Below are 18,497 nucleotides of genomic sequence, written 5' to 3' on the forward strand. Positions count from 1 at the left end.
TCTTGGTACTCCTGTGCTTCAGGGTGAGGGAAAGCAACTCACAAAGTTCAAGGAAAGTGGCCATATGCATGCAAAAGTTTTGCAGCCACTGTGAATCATCCCATATCTGCAACACTATGCAGTCCCACCAGGCTGTGCTTGTTTGCCAGGCCCAGAATCGGCGTTCCACTGTATCAACCAGCCCCACTGCCGCCATGATGTCCCAATTGCCACAGCCCGTGCTTTCAGGAACGTCTGTGTCCATGTCCTCCTCACAATCGTCCTCGTGCTGGCGTCTCTTAGCCAGGTTCTACACATACTGGAGGATAATGCGCAAGGTGTTTACAATGCTCACAACAGCAGCAGTGAGCTGAGCGGGCTCCATGCTTGCCATGCTATGGCATCTGCATGGGTAACCCAGGAAAAAAGGTGTGAAACAATTGTCTGCCGTTGCTTTCATGGAGGGAGGGGAGACTGACGACATGTACCCCAAACCCTCCTCGACAATGTTTTTGCCCCATCAGGCATTGGGAGCTTAACCCAGAATTCCAATGGGCAGCGGAGACTGTGGGAACTCTGGGATAGCTACCCACAGTGCATCGCTCTGTGAGTCGATGCTAGCCACGGTAGTGAGGACGCACTCCGCCGACTTAATGCGCTTCATGGGGACATACACAATCGACTGTATAAAATTGATTTCTAAAGATTGACTTCTATAAAATCGACCTAATTTCATAGTGTAGACATACCCTAACTCCTTGAAGAGTTATGCCTGTGGTTAGAGGACAGAATGGAGATTGGCTCCATAAGTTGACTGAGGACTCACTCAGCATTCATGGGTTTCTTGACCAACTAGCTGGCTGAACTGGGAATTGACTTCTGCTATCCCAGGTGGTAGGAGTTGCAGTGAGCTGGGCATCACAGCCTGGACCGAGCAGGTAGGAACCAATTACCTCACCCTGGCAGATGCAGAAGAAGCTCAGCATGGCTGGAAGTTGCTCCATGCAGTCCTCACCTGGACCGCCCTCGCATGCCCCTTCTCCTCCCCTGAGATTGCAAATAAATAAACCGTCCGGGAGCCACACAACACGTTTTTACAAAAGAAAGTGAAAAAAGAAAAAGAAAAAATACTGTTTATTTCACACAACTACATCAAGTGCATCAGTCTAACGGAGCAAGACAGCCAGACCCCAGACCGGCTCCCCACCCGCATGGAGCCTGTCCCTCCCTCCTTGTACAACTTACACCACCTCACACGGCACTCTGTGAAATCCACCAGCTTCTCTTGAAACTAGGCAGTGGTGTTAACTGAGGCAAAGGGGAATGGCCCGCCCAATGAGGACTGGCTTAGTGCGGGGAGCCCTGGAGATTGGAAGCTGGAGACACAGGACTGGTGATAGCATGCTGGGTTCTGATTGACCCGGGGCGGCGGCATTTAAACCACCTCCTGCTACAAGGATGATAATGAAATCGCTTTTGCTCCCAGTCCTGCCCACCACTCTGGCTGTGTCTGGAAATCACTGAAACACTCATCTCTCAGGGCAGGGAAAGAGGGAGATGGATCACCTTTATTAGGGAGGAATTTGCCTGCCAACCCTGCCCTAGCTATTCCAAACGGAGGTGGAGGGACAGCAGATCCGGAAAGGTACTTCCTGAAAAACAAAAAATCACAACCCTCCCTCTAAGAAACCTTCTTTGGACAGATTCAGATGCGCCCCTCGAGCACCCCGTTCTGCTCTGAACGGGGCAGAGGTTTGGGGAATCAGCAATGCCAGTGTGGCATTGGTATCACCCCCACACCAGGCAGCCAACGGAATGGCTAGCTTTGCTTGTAGCATCTTGGGAACAGCAGCATCAACTCAGGGCAGGGGACCACCCAAACATGCTAGCGAAAGCCTGATTGGAAGGGGAAGGTGCCAAGAAATTCTACTGCACAGCAGAATCGCCCTGCTGATGCTGGGACTGAAGTCTGCTTGTGGGGGCAGCAGCTGCTTCCAAATTAATCTGCTTAGTCTTTCCCCTGTTCCTCCTCTCCCGGCTGAGTCTCATGGTCCTGGGCTGGTGACACTCGCGCTCCATTCAGCCTGCAGGCAGATCTGTGGAACGCCGTCTTTGCCCGGTAAAACCGAAGCAGCTTTTGAGTTCAGCAAGACCCTCAACTGACCCCCATCCCGCCCAGGTCGGCTGTCCCCAAATCAACGTGACGTATAAACATTTTGCCTGGCAGCGAGTTACGCTGAACCCCCAGCGCCACCCTTCCGGAGCAGAAAGCTCACTCCTGCTGCCATTCGGAAGGTGGGCGATGAACTAGGACACAGACTCTTTTGAGATTCCTCTAGGAATAACGACTAGCCTCTGGGATGTGTCCTGGAGATCAGGATGTCAGACCCATAACCATCCTATATCTCCTGGGATAAAGAGAACTTTGTGGGACACTGGAAGCTCCCATAAAGCATAGGGCCAGCTGACACCGAAACCAGATTCTCATCCTAATGGGCTACCTGACGCTTTTCTAGCCCGTAGGTGGGCCCCTGGCTGCAGATGAAATTGTGCCAGGATCTGATACCACCTCTCATTACCATGCAGGCAAACAGAACCTCCCACTCCACTTAGCAGCAGAAGCTACTTTCTGATGATCTGCTTTGGGACTGAAATTTAGACCTTGGTTTGGTTTGGTTTTTTTAAATGCTTAGGCCCGAGGCAACCAGCACTGTCTCTTTAAGATAAGCAGAAGAGGCAGTACCAAATAGGACCTTTTCCTGGGTTTACAGTTAAGGGATATTGTGAAATCATTTGTATATAGATATATATATTTTGGCTTTCACATGACATCAAAACACACCTCCCATTCCCTTCTTATGTTAAAGACACACAGTGCATATACAGACAGGAACAGGCTGGCCCCACCCTCCCTGAAGGACCCTAATACACACAGCTTTCTCCACTTATTCCCCTTTTGCACTGAACCCAGCTTAGAAAGAGGGCACCTGGGAGAGATCTCGGGACGGATCCCACCTGCCTGCATCCAGCCTGAGAGCTGGGCTCTGGCGCGCTTTGCCATGACGCCACACAGGCGGTGGCAGGGGACGACACGTTCAGGCGACATCCGACGCGCTCTAAAAGGCTGCTGGTTAAAGAAGGCATTGACGCCCCCTGGAGAGCGTCTCCTGATTGTTGAGCCGCACAAGGAGGGACTTTGTAGTTCAAAGCTGAAGGCTGTTCCTTCCACACACACACCCCGGGCCTGGTTCGTCTCCATTGTAAAGAGTCTCAGTCCTTTGCCTGGCCACTTTCCCACAGGGAAAGTGCTGTGGCGCTGATGGCTTGGAGTCGGCCCCCCCTTCACTTGGCAAGTCGACAAGACAATCAGCTGATGGTCTCTTCTCTTACAGCTGCTGCCACTTCCCCATCCCCCTTCCAGCACTTAGCAAGAGTCGGCCCGTCCTTTCGTTTTCCAGATTACCCCCTTCAGAAAAGCCACGCTCAAAAGGTAAGCGTAGAACCCTGCAGGAGGAAGGTAAATGTACCCTGTAGAGCCCCGGCTCCACGGCATGGCTCTTTGGTCCCCCTCTCCTGGTGAGACCACTTAGAGTGGTTTGTGCCTCCCAGCTAACAGAGGCCCATGCTTTAGATCCCCAGGCTCGAGCCCTAGCAGGGGAAGGTGTAACGCTTGACTTCAACAGGAGCCAATGCGAAAAACGAAAGAGGATGGAGCAAATGAAAGGGCTCACACCCTGTCCACCTTCAGAGGCCTCACTTTGGTGAAGAAGCTGCCTGGCCCGGCTGGTTCTGTCCATTTCTTCCTCTAGAAACAATCCCATTTAGTGCAATTGAACCTTCCGTTTCCCAAGGGTGGCAGGGGAGATGCCAGGACGCAGGTGGCCGGTTCTCCTCTGGCAAATGAGGTTAGTAAGAGAGCTACCTACTGGCTCTTTACACGTGATCCCAAGCCCTAGCAGCTAATCATATGCAGAAACTTCCTTTTAAAGTCTTTTGATGGATAGTGCTTTGTACTCATAGGGAAGGGGATATAAATTAAGCTACTCTGCCTAGATACCGTTAGATACCAAGAGCTTGTGTCTCACACGGGACAGCCAGGGTTCTGAAATAAAAAGGGACTGAAATGAAGCAGGCTTCACATCTGCCTGTTCCCGGACCCAACCGGCCTCCTGGCAGGCCCTGATGCTACCTTGGAGAAACAGGAAATTCTAGAAAAGAAGAAAGTCGTTCGTGTGGCTGACATATTTGTGTGACACAGAAATGCACGGATCACAGCACTCCCTGTGCCCTGCCCCACTTCTGCCCCTGGGGGCAGAGGGGGGCTGGGGACACTCACATGAGCAGCTCTAGCACTCACTACATGTTACACTCAGGAGCAAGAGAAGGAAGGAGCTAGGCGTGTGATGGCCGACGTGTACATGGTCAGATCCTGTGAGGATGAAGGGCACGGATATATGCATACGGCGGGGGGGAAATAATGCCCGGCTGCAGTCAGCGAAGCTGGGCTAGTGGGGCTGGGGGAGGAGGTGGGCAGGGGCAAGGCCTAGGGAACAGTTAGTCACAAAGTGCTCACGGCAGGATCCTGGGGGTGGCCGGGCTGAGCCGGGCAGGGTTCTCTCCTCCCACCTGCCCCCCTAGGGGATCTGAAAGACGTTGAGTTTGCTAGTGTTTTTGAGTGTCTGTCGGCGGTTGCAGAACCAGACCCGGACGACCTCGCGGTCGTAGTTGAGCTCCTTGGCGATCTCGGTGATCTCCTGGCCGGTGGGCAGGGCGTTCTTCTCGAAGTAGGCGTTGAGGGCCTCGATGGCCTGGGGCGTGAAGGAGGTGCGGCGCTTGCGTTTCTTGGAGGGCTCGCCGCCCACAAACTCCATCAGGTTCTGCTGCCCTTCCTGGTTCCGCAGCTCGGCCTCGCTCAGCCACTTCTCCAGCACGGGCTTCAGCTTCTGGGCGCTCTTGGGGGTGATGTCCAGCTTCTCAAACCTGCAGGCAGGGCGGCGGGGAGGGAGAGAAGGCGTGAGGGTCCCGCCCTGCGCCAGGGGTCTGGCACAGACAGAAGCAGCAGTGACCAAACTCTGGGGGGGGGTGGAAGGGGCGTAAGATCAAGCCGGTTATGTGGTCACGTGCCGGTGGTACGGTAACAAACACGACAACGGAGGCTAGTGAGAAAGGAGGACTCTGAAACGGGATGCAGGCATGGACGCATGGTTCTGGGGGATCCTCAGGAATCTAGGTCTGCCCACAAAGAGGGGCCAAAGCAGGGCGCTGGGAGACTGGACTCCTGGGCTCTTTCCCCAGTTCTGGGTGGAGAGTGGTCACAGCAGTGGGGATGGGGACTCGGGACTCCGGGGTTCTATTGCCAGCTCTGCGAAGGGGTGGGGTCACTGACACCCAAACCGTGGCCCTATCCCTTAGCCGCCCCTTCCCCCTGAGGCCACGCCCCAAAACCGCCCCTTCCCCCTGACGCCATGCCCCTTGCCCGATGCCCCTGCCCCTTCTCCCTGATCCCCCGCCTTCACCCCGCCCTTCCCCCGAGGCCCCACCCCGCCCCTTCTCCCCGAATCCCATCCCTTGCGCCACCCCTTCCCGAGGCCCTGCTCCCACATTGCCTCTTCTCCCAAGACCCCCCCCCCACTCCTCTCTGCCCCCTCTTCCCTGTGTCGCTTGCCCTTATGGCTGGAAAAAAGCAGGGGGCCATGGCGCCCCCTCCCCCCCAGCCCAGCATCCCTGGTGTGATCTAAAGGTTAGAGGGGGAGTGGGAGTCGTGAATCCTGAGTTAATTTGCCAGGACTGGTAAAGGAGTGGGAGTCAGGCTGCCTGGATTCTATTCATAGCTTTGGATGGGGCCTGGGGTGTACAGATTACTGAGAGACAGAACTCTTGGGTTCTGTTCCCAGCCCTGGGAGAGGAGCGGGGTATAGTGGTTAGAGCAGGCAGAGGGGCCCGGGAGTCAGGACTCCTGGGTTCTATATCTGGCTTTGGGCGACCTATACAAGTCACTCCATCTGTGCCTAGTTCCCCTCTCTATTGGGGGCATTAGTGCTTGGCTGAAAGGAGAGTGTTATGAACACCGGTTTTGGGGTGGGCAGGGCCGGGTGCTGCTGTCCTGGCTCAGGGGATTCTCCCAGTGAAGTCAGTGGGTTCAGAAACGCTTTCTCTCCTTTCGGCTGACTCAGTTTCCTCTTTGCTTTTTCAGGGGAGGGAGTCACCTAAACGCTACACAGCCGAGCGGCGTCCTAGCCAGTGTCCGCCCCAAACACCTGAGCCCCATAACAGGGCCGGCACCGAACACAGCCGCCTACCTGCAGATGGCAGACTGGCTGTAGGCAGGTCCTTCCGTAGCCGTCAAAGCTTGACCCACCTGCGTCTGCGTCAGCCCCAGAGACAGACGTCGGATCTTAAAGTTCTTGGCAAACTCCCGAATCTCCTCTAGGTTGATTCCATCCTCCTCGATGGCCGTATTCGGAGTTTGAGGCTCTGGGGTAGGGAGGGGAATACCGTTATGAAGCGCAGTGCTGTATCATCACCTCCAGCCACAGTCCATCTCCTCTCTCCTCCAGGGAGATCTCAAAGTGGGAGCAGACACTATCCATGACTGGCGGCATTCTGGTAGCCTCACCCTATGGTTAGGGCCCCACTGGGCTGACGGACAGTCTCTGCCCCAGGGTGCTTACAGTCTAAATAGACAAGCAGTGGAAGGGGAAACTGAGGCAGAAAGAGGGGAAGTGACTTGCACAGAGGAGGCTAAAAGAGAACCCAGGTCTCCCAAGGCTCAGACCAGCACCACATCCGCAGGGCCATACTGCCATGCTAGGGGAAGCAAGTCCAACATGCGACTTGACTCGTTCCAGAGTGCTTTGTGTCTCGTGCAGCAGCTCGTCGGGGCTGGGATCTGCCTGATGCAGGGCACTGGCGTCGCTACAGAAATAACAATACTAACATTGCACTGCTTCGCAACGTCTGATTCGCTCTTTAAAGGCTTTTTCCTCCCCACCAAAAATAAATGCTTCCGCTTTGCTTTGTTTTATAAACAAATCGGAAGTTTCACCCAGCACGCCAGCGACCCTACAATAACAACCCAGCGTGTGTGCGCACAACACTGACTCCGTGTCCTGTACTCTCACCATTAGAACCTGCTTCCTCTCCTACAATCACCGGGAAGGGATAAACCTCAGGGGTCACATCACACACTCTCCAATTCCTGCGAAGGGAGTGCAAGCTGCCTGCCCTCCCCCCCGGCAACCAGCATGAAATGGACAGGACCCCGAGAGGTGCTTACTGGAAACGAGTTGGCTCACTGTCGGGGTCTCCGAGCAAGTGATGGGAACAGGCACGGAAGAGGGCTTAGCAGCAGGGGCTGGGTTTGCGATGACCACAGCTGGCTGGGGCAGAGCAGGGGCAGGCTGGATTGGCTGAATCTGGTAACACAGCAAAAAACAAGGCTCAGACGAGGGCCATATAAGTGCATATAGTCCAGACGGATGGAGAGTGTTGTGGCAAGCTCTCTGCTGCGGTAAAGCCCTGGCCACCCACCCTGCCTTCGCATAGGGGGCAGAGCACAGCTCTGCTACGCTGATTCCCCGTTGGCATATGGCCCATGCATTGGTGGCGCATGTAAAGCTGCCCCCATGCTATTCTAACTCATGCCAGGGTCACGGCTGGCACAGACTGGATCTCCGGTCTTCCCCTGGGCTGAATGGAGCTTGGCTGCAGGACAGAATCTGGCCCGTAGACAGGCAATCTGCACAAGTGAACTGCAGCCAAAGCAGATGTCTCTTCAATTCCAACATGCCAGGGCCGCCTGACCTGGCTAATTGGTGTCCTAAACAGTGACCTCTGGCATTGGATCTGGGAGCTGCCCCCTTGGGGCGACCTCTGGATGGAGCTGCCACCTCGACTCCTTCCAAGGGGAGAGGTCAGGCTCAGGCTCTGAACATCCTAACGAGGCACTGGAGAATTCAGCAGGGTGCTAGGTCCTGGCGGAGGCTTCAACACGTTGTTTAATGCACAGTACGTGGATCTGTAAAGGGCCAGTGCCCAAGTCACCAACCTCCCCAGGCTTCTGGGAGCTGCTGGCCAGCCACAGACACCAGTTGGCTGGCTCTCCGAGAAGGTGCCTGTTAGACAGCCGTCACCCGCCGTTCGGAACTCACCTCGTTCTTTGCTGGGGACTCTGGGGCGCTGGGTTTCCTGATGGCCGCCGTCTGAAGGGCGCTGCTGGCTAATGTAGCAATGACTTGCCCTTGGGCGTTCAGCAGCAGCTGCGGGGTCACCGCCTGCACCTGCAGGTTCTGGGCTGGCAAAACAGCTGGGGTGGCGCTGGCCGTTGTGATCCCAGCCGGGTTCACCACCCAGGGCAGCGTCCCAATGACCTGCAGAGGAGACAAGAACAGAAGCTGGGTGCGTGGCACACCAATACTCTTCCCCACCTCCCGTCCTGCAGGATGGAGTCCCCACCTCCCGAGGCTGGATACGTGACACTGGATGGGGTGGGCCAGTGCTCTGGGGTGGTGCTGAGAATTTCTCTTTCAAGGGCTTGGCTGGCTGGTTCATGCTCACACGCTCAGGGTCTAACTGATGGCCATATGAGGGGTCGGGAAGAAATTTCCCCCAGGTGACCTTGATTTCACCTTCCTCTGCAGCACGGGGCCCGGTCACTTCCTAGGATCATCTGGGCATACCTCACTTAATCGGTTCCCCGCCACCGCATGGGCCCTGGGCACTGGTGGCACAGTTGGGTCACCTGTGGGCTGCCACATGTGGATCTAATTCTGGTTGAGCGTGCGGGTGCTGGGTGGTCTGTGATGCACAAGAGGTCAGACCAGCTGATCTGGTGGTCCCTTCTGGCCTTGAACTCTGTGACTAACTCTATCCTGAGTGACAGCTCTCGGGAAGGGAGAGGGTGCCCATAGGAAGGCTTTACGAGTGGCAAGGGAAGGTTATCCTCCTGTTGTCTTCTGGAGCCCGTCCCCACATACCTGTCCCTGGGCATTGGTCAGGATCTGACTCGTTATCCCTTGGACGCTGGGAATGGTGTTCGCGATCACCGGGGCGGCGGCCAGCGAGCTGAGGAGCTGGGTTTGCCCGCCGAGAGAAGCCGCACTGATCTGTAGAGAAAACAGGAGTCGGAGGTTAAACACACGCACTCAGCCATGCCTCGTTCAGTGGGGAAACCCCACTCTGGCTCCCTCTTAGAGGGAGGAATGGTCTAGCTGCCTTAGGTACTTATCTGGCCCCCATTATGGAAGTATCTCGACACTTCACAATCTTTATTGTGCTCATCTTCACAAACCCCTGGGGGGCAGGGCAGTGCTACTATCCTCACTTTACAGATGGGGCACTGAGGTGCAGAGAGACCAGAGACCACAAACGAAGATGTAATTGTAGCGCAAGGAGGCATACCCCTGGCTAGCTTTAAGCTAGCTAGCCCGGGTAACCGTAGCAGCAGGACAGAGTCTGGGGCTGGCAAGCGACCTGAATTTGTACCCAGCGTTCCCGGCGGGCTTGTACTTCGGCAGTTAGGCCACGCGGCCTCATCGTCACTATTACTGTGCTAGCTAGATCAAAGCTAGTTGTCACCGCTTCATTTGTGCCCTCAAGGACTTAGCCACAGTCAGGCAGGAAGCCTGGGAGCCAGCAAGGAATTGAACCCAGGCCTGCAAAGTCCCAGGCTAGCACCATAACCACTAGACCATCCTTCCTCTTCCAGGTACCATCCTTCAAGGAGGTCTCACCATCCAGCCTGCCTCTGCTCCGTCAGTGACGGCAGCCGGCCCAGCCCAGCAGCTGCTCCCCTACCAGAGCCCGTGTCCTTTCTCCCGACCCGCATGGGAAAAATCCTCGTCAGAATGATTAATAACAACACCTGGCTCATACCACCAGTAGCTCTCAGAGTGCTTTACAAAGGGGGTATCATCAGCCCCACTTTTATAGATGGGGAAACTGAGGCACAGAGTGGCAAAACGACTTGCCCAAGGTCCTCCAGCAGGTCAGTGGCAGAGCCAGGAATGGAACACAGCTCTCCTCCCTCCCAGTCCACTGTTCTATCCACTAGGCAACACTGCCTCCTGTTCTGGGCAGGTATAAATGATGACGCAAGGGGCCAGAATCAGGCCCCTTTGTGAGCTGCTCCGTCAATAAAGAATGCCCGACGTCAGGCCAGCCGGCAGGGATTCCTGACCACGCAGGACAGACAGCTCGGCTCCCAGAGGTTCTCTGGAGCGTCACACCAGCTCCTTACTATGCCAGGGTTAAAGGCAAATCCCGCAGGCTGGACTGTGATTTGCGTCTGCGTCTCCAACGGCTTTCCCGCGGGTGGCGGTGGGGCGGCAGCGGGCTGGGGCAGGATGGCCGGTGGGCTCTGGAGCGAGGGCTGCGGCTGGAACACGGCCTGCGTTTGGATGGAGGGCCGCGGCTGGACCGTCTGCGGAGCCTGCAGTGGCTGGGCAGGCTGCACGGGGGTTGGCACTGCCGTGTTCAGCACCGCAGCAGCTGAAAGCAGAGCAGACACAGGGGACACTGAATAGCCGTAATATGCCTCTCTCTTTGCACCCCCACTGCCCGTCCCTGCAACAAATCATCATCGTAATACATAGCCTCATGCAGAGCCTTTAAACTGAGCCCCCACCGGTCCCGCGCGAGCCCTTCTTATCCACCCACCAGCCCTGGCCTCTGTTCCGTCCTTTGGATGCCTGGCACTCGAAGTGGACAAAGGAGAAGGGTGCATGGAATCCAGGACAGGGCGGGCTGGCAGAAGACCAGTTGCCAATTCTGGTGGCTTTATCACCCGTCTCATGATTTAGGGTATTCACCCCATGGAGCCCCAGCTCTTGGGGTCACGGAACTACGGAAGAATCTCAGCTTTCGTCTAAGAAACTGGACGTATGATTCTAGCCCCCGCGGCTGCAGAGAGAAGCTGGGAAACATCCCTAGCGCTTTGTAACTGTAGGTCTCAAAGCATTTCCCAAAGGAGGCCAGGATCATCACGCCCCCATTTTACAGATGGGGAAACTGAGGCACAGGGCAGTGACGTGACATGCCCATGGTCATCCAGAAAGCCAGCGGCCGAGCTAGGAAAAGAACCAAGGAGTCCTGAGTCCCAGCCCAATGCTCTAGGTATATCACAAGTCAGTTCTTGTATCGAGGCCTGTGCGTGACCATGGGCAGGGCTTGCACGGATATCCAGGAGTGCAGGGCACCTGAGTTCCATCCACAGCCATCACAACACAAGGGGAAAAAAAAATCTCTAACGACTAGAAGGCCAACAAAACTGGCATATGGCTTGGGTACGATCCACGCCACCCTCCCCTCTCTCTGTGCTGCCTGTCCAGACATCCAGATGGCCCTCAACAGCCTAGTGTCAGAGCATCTCACAATCTGTAACACACTGACCCACACAACTCCCTGTGAGGGAAGACAGCGGTATTATCCCCATGTTACAGTTCGGGGGACCAAGGCACAGGAAATCCATGAGTGAACCAGGATGTGAACCCAGTTCCGCAGAGTCCCCATCTGCTGCCTTCTCCGCCAGACCATCATTTAGGAGCAGCTTCTTGTTGAGAGGCAGATTCGTCCCCCCTGCACCCCTTTTTGGAAGGGAGCTGGCAAAGATCAAAAACCCTGGTCTGTCTAACAACCCCAGAGCCTGGAAGGTCCAATCTGGATCCACCCTTAACTCTGTAAAGGGAACCAAACTGGCCATTGGGCCGAGAACACGCACAGCACCAACTGCAGGATTAGGCAGCGTGAGGGAGCCAGCCCTTCGGGGCTTCAAAGCAATTAGACACATTAGCTAAACATGGCTCTACCAGGAGACAGGTCAGCGTTAGTCTCCTAGCTCTGCACCAGATGAACCAAGAGAGCACCGTTCACCCCTGTGGCAGCATGAGGCCTCGGCACTGCTGAAGCCTTTTGGCTTACGTGGTATACGAGCCGTGTGGACTGAAGTGGTGCCTAGACCTCATGCTGGCCCCCTGCGCGCGGTGGATTTCACCCAGAGAGCAAGCATGGCTTCCCCACCGACCCAGCAGTAGACTCAGAATTTAAATGCAGATCCTGGCCTTGTGCTCAAGAGCACTGGCCCATGCTTCCTTCCATACACAGAGAAATCAGTGTAACCTTCCCTGCCCAGCATGAGCCTGCAGTCCTTATGCATGCAAAGCCAGCTGGAGCCAATGGGAGCTTTTGCCTGCAAAAGAACAGCAGATTCAGGCCCGGGGCTTGCAGCTTTACACTGTTCCCAGGCCAGGTGGACTTTGACTCAGCACAAGCCATGGAACAGGGATAGCTCAGTGGTTTGAGCTTTGGCCTGCTAAACCCAGGGTTGTGAGTTCAATCCTTGAGGGGGCCATTTGGGATCTGGGGCAAAAATTGGGGATTTGTCCTGCTTTGAGCAAGGGGTTGGACTAGATGACCTCCTGAGGTCCCTTCCAACCGTGGTATTCTATGACATTTGACACGACCAGGGATGCTCTAAGGCAGAGGAGTGGCCGTTACCTTGCAAGTTGGCTATAGGTGGTTTGAAAATTCCCCCTGTAGGAGAAGCAGCCGTCAGTCCGGGAAGGGCAGCGACCGTTGCTGTAGGAAATGTCCACACAGCCAGCCCCTGCTGACCAGCCACTTGACCTGCAATACTGATGGGGATAAGAAGAGGTTGAGTAACTGCCCCTGCTGGAACCATTACTCCTGTCACAACTGTTGCTAAGTTTTCCTGAGTCAAGACCTGCAAAAGTAAACAAGATTTAAAAAAGAAAAGGAAAAAAAAATCAACGCCACTCCAGACAGCACCAGCCGCGTTAGCGAGCGCACGCGGTCTTTCCAAAGGCACACTTTGCCCCAGCCAGGGGGAGCCTGCCTGAGCCATGTGTGGGCATGGGATCGCTCCCGTCTTAGCAGCTGGGTTCCAGCTGAGTGGAGCCCCCCCGGGAGGCTGGTTGTCAAATCACCACCAGAGGGGGACTTTTTTTTTCCTTAGTGCAACCCTACAGAATCATTTCCAGCAGCAGCTCAACGCCACGGCCTTCTGTGGCGGGCGCTATACGGAGGAGTGGCCAGGGATGGATCAGGACACAGAACCTACACTCCATGCCTAGGCGGGTTGTTTCATTCAAACTCCACCCCACCACCGGGTGCTATCCCACTGGGCAAGTCTCTGTGCAAAACACACAGCGCTGTTTCAGGGACCATTAACAACCAATTCACGCCGGGGAGCGTTGGAAGAGCGTGTGTGAATCCCACATGTAGGACACAGGAGAAATACCCCGCGCTCTTCCCCCTGCTCGCCGTCCGCATTTGCTCCCTTCCCACGCCCATCCGCGTAACTGCCGGGTAGTTACCTGTGGCGCGGCTTGCACTGCCAAGGGAGTTAGGGTTTGGGTCGGCTGACTCGTTGCTGGGCTGAAGGTGGTGACAGATGAGACGCTGGCGGGAGCTATTCCAGGCAGTGACTTTACTTCACCTTGAGAGGAGGAAATAACACAACGTCAAGTGACCCTGTCACTTAAGTGTAATGACAATAACAATTATATAGGGCTTTTCAACTACAGATATCCAGAGCTGCATCATTACCCTTATTTCACAAATGGGGAAACTGAGGCACGGGGGGGGAGGGAAATGACCTGCCCAAGGTCACTTAGCAAATTAGTGGAATGCTGGATGCAAAGTGGGGTTTGGGGTGGAGGCTGACAGCTCGCAACCCCCCCATATAATAAGCTCGCGGCCCCCTGAGGGGTCCCGACCCCTAGTTTGAGAACCTTTGCCCTACCCCAAAAGAAGCTGAACATCAGAACAGCTAGCCCAGTATCTTGTCTTCCAACAGTGGCCAGTACCAGGTGCTTCGGAGTAAATGAACAGAACAAGGTAATGTATCGAGTGATCCATTCTGTCATCCAGTCCCAGCTCCTGGCAGTCAGAGGTTTAGGGACACCCAGAGCATGGGTTGGGTCCCCAACCGCCTTGATTAATAGCCATCGATGGACCTGTCCTATAACCCACTTATGCTTTTGGGAATTCACCACATCCCCGGTTCACAGGCTGACTATGAGTGGTGTGAAGAAGTGCTTCCTTCTGTTTGTTGTAAACTGGCTGACTGTTAATTTCAGATCAGGTGACCCCTGGCTCTTGTGTTTTCATTTTACAAAGCAGATCAGGATCCTTACCCCCCATTTTGCAGATGGGGAAACTGAGGCACAGAGCAGGGACACCACTTGCCCACGGTCACTCTGGAGCTCAGTGGCAGAACTGGGACTGGAACTCAGGCGTTCGGAGTCCCATGCCGGCGCTCTATCCACTAGGCCATCCTGCCTCCCAGTTGGTAATGCCTAACATACCCACTGTTCTGAGTCTCGGTCACCACCACCCTGGTCTGGCCACCTCAGCCGTGCATGGAGGCAAGGTGACACCTTGTGGCCAGACATAGGCATTGCAATTCTGTGACCTGGGACGGCAGTAGAGTTCCGAAAAGGCACCGACATTTTTTGGCACAGACTGCGTTAGTGAGCACCACCCTCCCATTGCTACCCCTGGGTAAGAAAGACTGCATCACAGCTACATTACATGCACCCTCCTTCTCCTCCACCTTGGACGCTAAGGCCAAAGTCATTTTCTGCCCAAAGGAGCTGACGATTGTAGGATAACAACACTATCTTTGCAGCCGTGCCCAAAATCATAACTTACCAAACTGAAACCCAAGAATACTTCACCCACCACTGAAAGGCAGCCACCTCTGGGGTGGGACGCAGAAGCTGTTTATCAGCACATATCAACACTCCAGAACATCCTAGGGCAGGCAGGGAAGAAAAATCCCGCACCCCTACACTGCTTCAGCCGTTTGCTTTGGGTATGTCTACACTGCATACTAAGCCCAAGCTCTGACTCAGGTCTGAGCCCAAGCCCCTCTTGTGTGCACACACAAATCAGTGTGAGTTGGGGCAGGCAAGCCCTCAGGACACCGACAGCTCCGCAGACGCTGCTTGGGTCCCACTGTGACTCAGGTCCAATTCCTGTCATTTTGCAGTGTGGAGGCAGATGAAGCCGCAGCCCACCCTCCTCTCTAAGGTCTGGATGGTAAAGAATATGGCACATGGAGAAAAAGAGACTCCCTCTAACCCTTTTTATGGATTACATCAAGGAGCGTTCCTTGCTGTTACTGTCAAAGGGGTGGACTGGATTTGGATCTCCACAAAGAGCCAGGCAGCAACCTGGGAAGGTGCAAGCATCGTATGCAGAAGTGTTTTCTTCTGCACAACCAGCGTGTATTGATCCCACGTATTCCTGGGCGGCACGTCGCATAGGCTGGGGAAGGCTGTGCCTCCCCAAACAGCCCAGCGTGGCCCCGCCCATGTTCCTCTCAGAAGCCCCCTCCTGCTTGCCCTTCCCCCTTGCCCCCAGCCCAGGCAGGCTGCTCCTCTTCAGAGAAGCAGGCTGGGGCTAGGGTGGCTGGGGCTGCCCACCGCTGGGGACTGGATTAGAAAGTGAATTGAAATTGGGGGTATATTTTTCAGGGGAGCTTTTGGCCGACTCAGGAGGTTTTCTAGGTCTTGGGCATTTTCCTAATCATTTGCCCTAATCAATGGGTGTGGGGTGGGGGAACAGTGAAACAGCACAGTGTAGAGGACCTCGTACCAGTTGTCCCTCCACACGTGGTCTCTAGGTTTGCCTGCACATCTTCTCTTCCTGGTTCACTTGTTTCCACGGGGCAGCTGCTTGCGACCTCTCCAGCTGTTGGTTCCAAAGCTTTCCCATCATCCTCTGCTGGAAGTGGGGCATCCACTCCCACCTCCAGCACTCGGATAGTCTCATGACTCGACATCACAATGACCTGGAAGCAGACAGCAAAGCGTAAGTAAGATCTCAACGGGCACAAACCCTGAAAGAGACGAACAAGAAGAAGGCATGATTCTCTGGGCTTCACACTCTCCATCCACAGCAAAAGGCAGAGCTAGACTGGATCCATCTATCTATCCATCCATCCCTATACACATCCATCCATAATCCATCCCCATATATAGCTGTCTGTCTATCCATCCATGCCCATACACATCATCTATCTGTCTATCTATCTGTCTATCCAACTATCCCCATATCTAATCTATCTATCTATCCCATGCACCCCCTCTATCTATCTATCGAATCTATCTATCCAGCCATCGCCATACACATCTGTTTATCTATGCACCCCCTCTATCTATCTAACCCATGCACCCCCTCTATCTATCTCTATCTATCCCCATACACATCTGTCTGTCTATCCAGCCACCCCCATATCTATCTGTCTGTCCGTCTAATTACACTAGGCTCAGCTGTAACTTTTTCATCACCATTCCAGTTAGTCACAAACAGCCAGGCCAGATCCTCAGCTGGTGTAAATCAGCTGTAGCTCCATCAGTCACCGGGCCACAGCTCCAGCTGGTGTGAGCTGGCATAGCTCTGCTGACTTCAACGGGGCAGCCCCTCAACTGGTGTGAATCAGCACCGTTATATTGAAATCAATGGGCCGAAGCCCCAAAGGGTGTAAATCAGTGACGCGCCTCTGGAGCCAATGTTGGTTTACACCCGCTGAGGATCTGGCCCTGCACACGCCCGCAGTGTTAGAACGGCAGGATAGTCCCAAGCCCGACGCCAGGCTCAGCTGCCACAAACCTGTGGAAAGAAACCAACGTACTTGCTCGTTAACCGTCAGGGAAGCTTCCTGGGGCTGCACGTCCATGATTGGTCACTGCGCGCTGGGCGGAGTGGGGTGGACTCAGACTCTCCACATACTGCAAGCAAGAAGACAATGGTCACAAGAGCGTCTGCTACTAAACCGGTGTCACAACTGCCATGGGGTCAAATCTTGGGAGAGTTGAAACAACATGCACCCTTGCGTTTCACACGCCGTAGCCGCACGGGAACTGTCCCGAGACCAGCCTCCCTTTGCACGGTGGGGCAGCTGTCAGAGCGAGACACAGGCAGCCTGGCTTCTCCATACCACTACGCCTTGTGGAGCCGTTCACACCCGTGCAAAGCGGGTGTTAAAACACTCCTCTTCCGAACCAGTTCCGCTTTGCGACGGGTCACTGACTGCAACAAACGCAGGGCAATGGAAGGTCAAGTGCTGGGAGGTGCTCCACCCCCCGGCTCCACCCTGAGGCCCCGCCCCCACTCCGCCCCTCTCCCTGAGGCCCGGCTCTGCCCCCTGCTTGAGGTCTCCCGTCCTCCCCTGAGCGCTTCCTCACCAGCCGCCCAACAGTTGATCGGTGGCCCCGATGGGTGCTTGAGTCCCGGAGCACCCACACCGTTGGCGGCTATGGTTTGGAGCCAGGACTCCTGGGTTCTACTCCCAGTTCTACCACTAATTTCCTTGGGAAGGGGTTGGTATGTCAGAGTCCCCTTCTCTATGCTGGGTGTGGGAGGCGGGTGAGCTAATATTGATCATATCTCACAAGGCGTGTGTGTCTGTGCGCGAGTGGGATTCACTTAGTAAAGTGGAAGGGCTGAACAGCCAATGAGAGAAGAAAGAGGCGCTGGAGATTCCACTAGAAATACCCAGCGCCACCTCACCCCAAGCGAAGCAATGGATCAGTGCAAGAATGTCTACTGATTTTGGGAGGAGAAATCATCCCAGGAGATGAGAATCCACCAACAGAAATGCGAAACTCACCCCTCAGGATCAAACCATTCTCCCACTCCTTGGAAAACCAGACTCATGCCAACACATTTCTTTAGGCTGGCATTTTCCTCTCCCACTGTCCGTGGGGGTTATGCGTCTAACTCCCATAAACCCGCTGAAAATTCCAGCCTTAAAGAGCAGCTGTTTCCAAAGAGAACACTGCCTCTTCCCTGGGCACAGGACCCTCAAGGCTTGAAAGGACTAGTGATTTTTTTTCCTGGGTGCCTAACATGAGAGACCTAAAAAGGTCCTCTTTTCCAAAGTGGGGCCTTCAGCACTTTCTGAAAATCAGGGTCCCTTTAAGACGGTCCAAGACGGCATGGATGCCAACTTTCAGCTTTTCCTGCTGTTACCACTCAAGGAAGAGATCATGGAGTCATTGTGGACAGTTCTCTGAAAACATCCACTCAATGTGCAGCAGCAGTCAAAAAAGCGAACAGAATGTTGGGAATTATCAAGAAAGGGATAGATAATATGACAGAAAATATCATATTTTTATAAATATATGTAATATATGCCTCTATATAAATCCATGGTACACCCACACCTTGAATACTGTGCGCAGATGTGGTCATCCCATGTCAAAAAAGATATATTGGAATTGGAAAAGGTTCAGAAAAGGGCAACAAAAATGTTTAGGGGTATAGAACAACTTCTGTTTGAGGAGAGATGAATAAGACTGGGACTTCTCAGCTTGGAAAAGAGGTGACTAAGGGGGGATATGGTAGAGGTCTATAAAATCATGACTGGTGTGGAGAAAGTAAATAAGGAAGTGTTATTTACTCCTTCTCCTAATACAGGAACAAGGGGCCACCAAATGAAATTAATAGGTAGCAAGTTTAAAACAAACATAAGAAAGTATTTTTTCACACAA

General features: G+C 54.4%; 1 protein-coding gene across 4 annotated transcripts in view; it reads right to left on the reverse strand.

Annotated features, from left to right (window-relative positions):
- Positions 1–1,096: 1,096 nt before the first annotated feature.
- The window catches only part of POU6F1 (POU class 6 homeobox 1), a 33,942-nt gene continuing 16,541 nt past the window's right edge, over positions 1,097–18,497 (reverse strand). The window contains exons 2-11 of one of the 4 annotated variants that reach the window (XM_073318978.2): positions 16,637–16,733; positions 15,598–15,841; positions 13,311–13,432; positions 12,472–12,697; positions 10,217–10,467; positions 8,955–9,083; positions 8,130–8,348; positions 7,256–7,394; positions 6,279–6,453; positions 1,097–4,959 (exon numbers count right to left, since the gene is read on the reverse strand). In XM_073318978.2, the coding sequence (XP_073175079.1) occupies positions 4,614–4,959; positions 6,279–6,453; positions 7,256–7,394; positions 8,130–8,348; positions 8,955–9,083; positions 10,217–10,467; positions 12,472–12,697; positions 13,311–13,432; positions 15,598–15,841; positions 16,637–16,681 (1,896 nt within the window). In that variant the 5' untranslated portion in view covers positions 16,682–16,733 and the 3' untranslated portion in view covers positions 1,097–4,613. The remainder of the gene's footprint in view (positions 4,960–6,278; positions 6,454–7,255; positions 7,395–8,129; positions 8,349–8,954; positions 9,084–10,216; positions 10,468–12,471; positions 12,698–13,310; positions 13,433–15,597; positions 15,842–16,636; positions 16,734–18,497) is intronic. The other 3 variants (XM_073318979.2, XM_073318981.1, XM_073318980.2) reach the window with 3 other exon arrangements.

The sequence above is a fragment of the Lepidochelys kempii genome, chromosome 20 (assembly GCF_965140285.1).
Source record: "Lepidochelys kempii isolate rLepKem1 chromosome 20, rLepKem1.hap1, whole genome shotgun sequence".
NCBI lineage: Eukaryota > Metazoa > Chordata > Testudines > Cheloniidae > Lepidochelys > Lepidochelys kempii.